The following is a 3,653-nucleotide window of genomic DNA, read 5'->3' as shown; positions in this document are numbered from 1 at the left end:
TGATTTTTGGAAAAAATAAATAGCAAACTATGAGGCAGCTGCAGTTCAAATTTGACCCGCTTCCAGCTGAATCGGCAGAAATTTGTCTTTTTCACGAGAGGTGGATCAAAACTTTTTACACCCAACCATTTGGTCAATTGTATATTAAATATGACCTAGTATTTTAGGAAAATGATTTGGTACAATTTTGCAACAAATATATGACAGGTCCTTCACAAAAAAACTTATTTTGGGCACTCGAAAAATGAAAAATGAAATTTCCATGCAAAGAAAATGGAAACTTCCTTAAGAAAAATTGTTTGCCATTTCAAGATGCACCCTTGTGCAATTATTTGGTAGCTTCTTCTTAACAAAAAATCATTTTGGACACTAAAAAATGAAAAATAAAATGCTGACATGACTTTACATTTTATTTTTATTTGACCATGACTAATTTTGGATGGTCATAACGTCCAATTTCAGATGGTCATAACGTCATACACATGTACTCCGTTCTGATTGGGCCACAACCATCTCATGCGGATCATGCATCAAACACCGTTGGATGCTCCTGGATCCAACGGTAGCCCTTGCCCCCTCACCTCTCACGCACACCACAGCCCAAACCCTAGCTCACATCACACCCCTTCCCTCATCGCACCCCTCCTCCCCCCATCTCCTTGCCGCCATCGCCACCTCCCGATCCAATCTCTCCCCGCCGCCTCCCGATCCAACCTCCCACCCACTGCCGACCTCGTCGTCCCTCCCTCCCCTCACCATCTCTCCTTCGTCTCTCCCTCTCCCCCGCACCACTCCTCGCCTACTACATCAACCGGATGGGCCAAACGCTGCGCCTCGTCCGCCCGCCTGTGCTCTGGGTCGTCGTCGAGGCCAGCAAGCCCTCCCCGGAGGCCGCCCTCGCGCTGCGCCGCACCGCCGTCATACACCACTACGCCGGCTGCTGCGACGGCCTCAACGCCTCCCCCGCAGTCGACTTCCGCCCGCACCAGCTCAACGCCGGCCTCGAGGTCGTCGAGAACCACCTCCTCGATGGCGTCGTCTACTTCGCCGACGAGGAGGGTGTCTACTCCCTGCCGCTCTTCGACCGCCTCCGCCAGATGAGGTATCTCCCCCTCCACTCCGCCGCCCCGCTTCATCTCCGTCGTGATCCGATGCCGCCGACCACCCCTGCGTCTCTGTCGCCCCGCCATCTAAGCAATGATTCCCACTCGTCCTCTGTGTCGCCCCTCCCCACACGCACCTGGGCCGCCTCCCCTTCGCCTGTTGTACGAGGCCCAGCAGCCCTCTGTTGGATTCGGTTTTCAAACTGAACATTTTGGTGTGGTGCCCTGTATCAAGAATTCGTTCTGAAACTTCTGAAACTGAAGGATCGAATAGGAGCCTGTAGTTGACAGACTAGTATTCCCTTGTCAAATGCTTACTCCATTTTACTAGATTCAGTTATACCCTGCAATTTTTTTTACAAAGGTTATACCCTGCAGTTTAGCTCTATGTTATGAGGTATTGACCATCTGTGTGTTGATATTGATGTATCTGATAGTTCACTTGCAGCAAATCTTGCATCAATTAGGGATTCTTCAACTGAACTTCTCTTTCATTGTACTACCAAATACTGAAGTTTTGCTATGTGTTTTTGTCTATATAGAATTGCATTGATTCCCTCTTCTTTCAGTAGTTACATGGCTTGAGGTCTCTGTATTCTTTTGAATAGGATGTATTGTTCTATGCAAAAGATCTGATTTGCACAAACATAGTTATCTGCATGTGCTTCCTGACTTGGTATTTTGTTATATCTTGTTGGTTTAATGTATGGTGGTTCCAGTACAGTGGTAGTATATTCAGGTTTGGTGTGTTGCTGTGAGGTTAATCCCTTCGGAAACATTCTTTAGAATTTTGTAATGGCTCCTTTGGGGTGTTGATACACTATTGTGCAAGTTCTATTGTATGTGAGTTTCTTTTGTTACTGCAAAGCATTGATACAATATGTCATTTGCAGGGAGCTCGCTCTGCATCCGAGTCTCAGTCATCCTGCACAGCAAGGAGCCGGACCAAGGGAGCAAGCAGCGCTGCTGGTTCCTTGAGACATGTGCATGTGTGGAGTAATTTTTCGTAGAGTATTTAACAAGATTGTGACGAATGTCACCGACACAACTTATATAGTTTGGTCTTCGTCTGATTTAGTTATTGCATCCTGTGTTCCTATAGTATACTAACAAATGCCTCGCTGTGAGTTGTTGGCTGTTTTCATTCTAGTCTGAATATGATCATGTATCCTGTAGAATTGGATTTCTCTGGCTGTTCCGTAAACTGAATTTGGTTCAGTTAAAAAACTGCATTACCTGACAGTTTTGGGCAGCGAGCTTCTAACTGAAAAACGAGTTTGTTATGCTCATAATTTCAAGTTGTCCTTTACATATGAGTGTAAAGCATGTTCTAAGGTTTCCGTAGAGTACTCGTTTGCTTCGTTTGGATGTATGGTTTGAGAGTAGTCGTCTATTTAGTTTGCTGTCTAGAAATATAGTACAGTTTAATGTCGGTGGCGGTCTTGTCTTAGATAGATTTTGTAGTGTATTAATCTCACTGGGTAGAGTGGCCTACTTGCACATATAGTACAATTTAATGTCGACATTATCATCATCAGGTCCTTGTTCCCTCTATTCTCTCCTGCCTTGTGATGTTAGTCTGTGTGTGCTCACTAGTATTGTTAGATCCTGTAAGTTGAATCGATGGTAGTGGTAGTAGAGTAGTATTTTTCTTCAGGTGAACCTGTTATAACTGACCATATCAGCACTAGTATCACATTTAGATTTAAAATGCTGACTGCAAATGTGTGTACTTGGTATTAGTCTTGTAGCATGGTCAGATTTAGAGACTCAACTCGTTTCTTCTTTTGTTCCTACAAGACGATTCAGCTTAACTTTAAAAAGTAACAGTAAATTTGGATACTGCCAGACACAAGAGAAGACTGTTACAACGATAGTATGTGCTACATTTGATCCCGGGTTGTATAACATATCTGTTACTACAGGTCACCCATCCTTGAGGAGCAGGAGGGAGGCATCTAGCTGGCCATCAAGGGCCTGCTCTGCTCCTCTTCTTTCTTGACCATCGGTAACTCTAGGTTCCCGGGCTTCCAAGGCGCGCCAGCATACCGCCGCCATGCCTCCTCTGCTCTCCGGCTCGGACCAATCGCTCAACCCTTCAGGTACGCACGTCTCCTGCTATTATCTCAACCCTGTGAGTGCCAACTTGCCTCTTGCCTGCCAAGAGTGTTGACTGAATTGCTTCTGATACATGTATGTGTGTGTTTGTGTGCAGCACAAGCCCTGCAGCAGCCCACGTGGGTTCAGGTGTCCCCTCCCCTGATGGCTATAAATCTACCATGCTCTGCTAATTCTATGCGAGCACTATTAGGCGTCCATTTGTATTTGCAAATTAGCAGTAGCTTGCAGAATATGTGCCGTCCAAAGCGTTGCCTTAATACGATATGCGTATCATTAGCTGGTATCCATATGGAGATAGTTTAGCAGAGGAAGAAATAAACACCTATGTTTCTTGGTCCGTGAAATTGCATTGGAGAGATGGGTCTATTATATATAGGCGATACATTACACTAGTTGAATTTGACCACGCACCAACTCCAACAAGTGATA

The 3,653-nt window shown here is 45.4% G+C and overlaps 1 protein-coding gene across 2 annotated transcripts; it reads left to right on the top strand.

Moving 5' to 3' along the window:
* Positions 1–725: 725 nt before the first annotated feature.
* Positions 726–3,166, top strand: LOC147975366 (putative glucuronosyltransferase Os04g0103100). 2 transcript variants are annotated; one of them, XM_087519651.1, is made up of 3 exons: positions 726–1,102; positions 1,997–2,092; positions 3,029–3,166. In XM_087519651.1, the coding sequence occupies exons 1-2, from the start codon at positions 816–818 to the stop codon at positions 2,079–2,081; spliced, it is 372 nt and encodes a 123-aa protein (XP_087375777.1). In that variant the 5' UTR covers positions 726–815; the 3' UTR covers positions 2,082–2,092; positions 3,029–3,166. The 2 variants fall into 2 exon arrangements, with proteins under 2 accessions (XP_087375777.1, XP_087375776.1); XM_087519650.1 differs by lacking the exon at positions 3,029–3,166 and having other exon boundaries at positions 732–1,102; positions 1,997–2,414.
* Positions 3,167–3,653: the final 487 nt, after the last annotated feature.

Source organism: Triticum urartu, chromosome 4A (genome assembly GCF_056163025.1).
Source record: "Triticum urartu cultivar PI428250 chromosome 4A, HENAU_Tu73, whole genome shotgun sequence".
Lineage (NCBI taxonomy): Eukaryota > Viridiplantae > Streptophyta > Magnoliopsida > Poales > Poaceae > Triticum > Triticum urartu.
The sequence above is the reverse complement of the archived record's forward strand: the minus strand, read 5'-3'. Positions and strand labels throughout refer to the sequence as shown.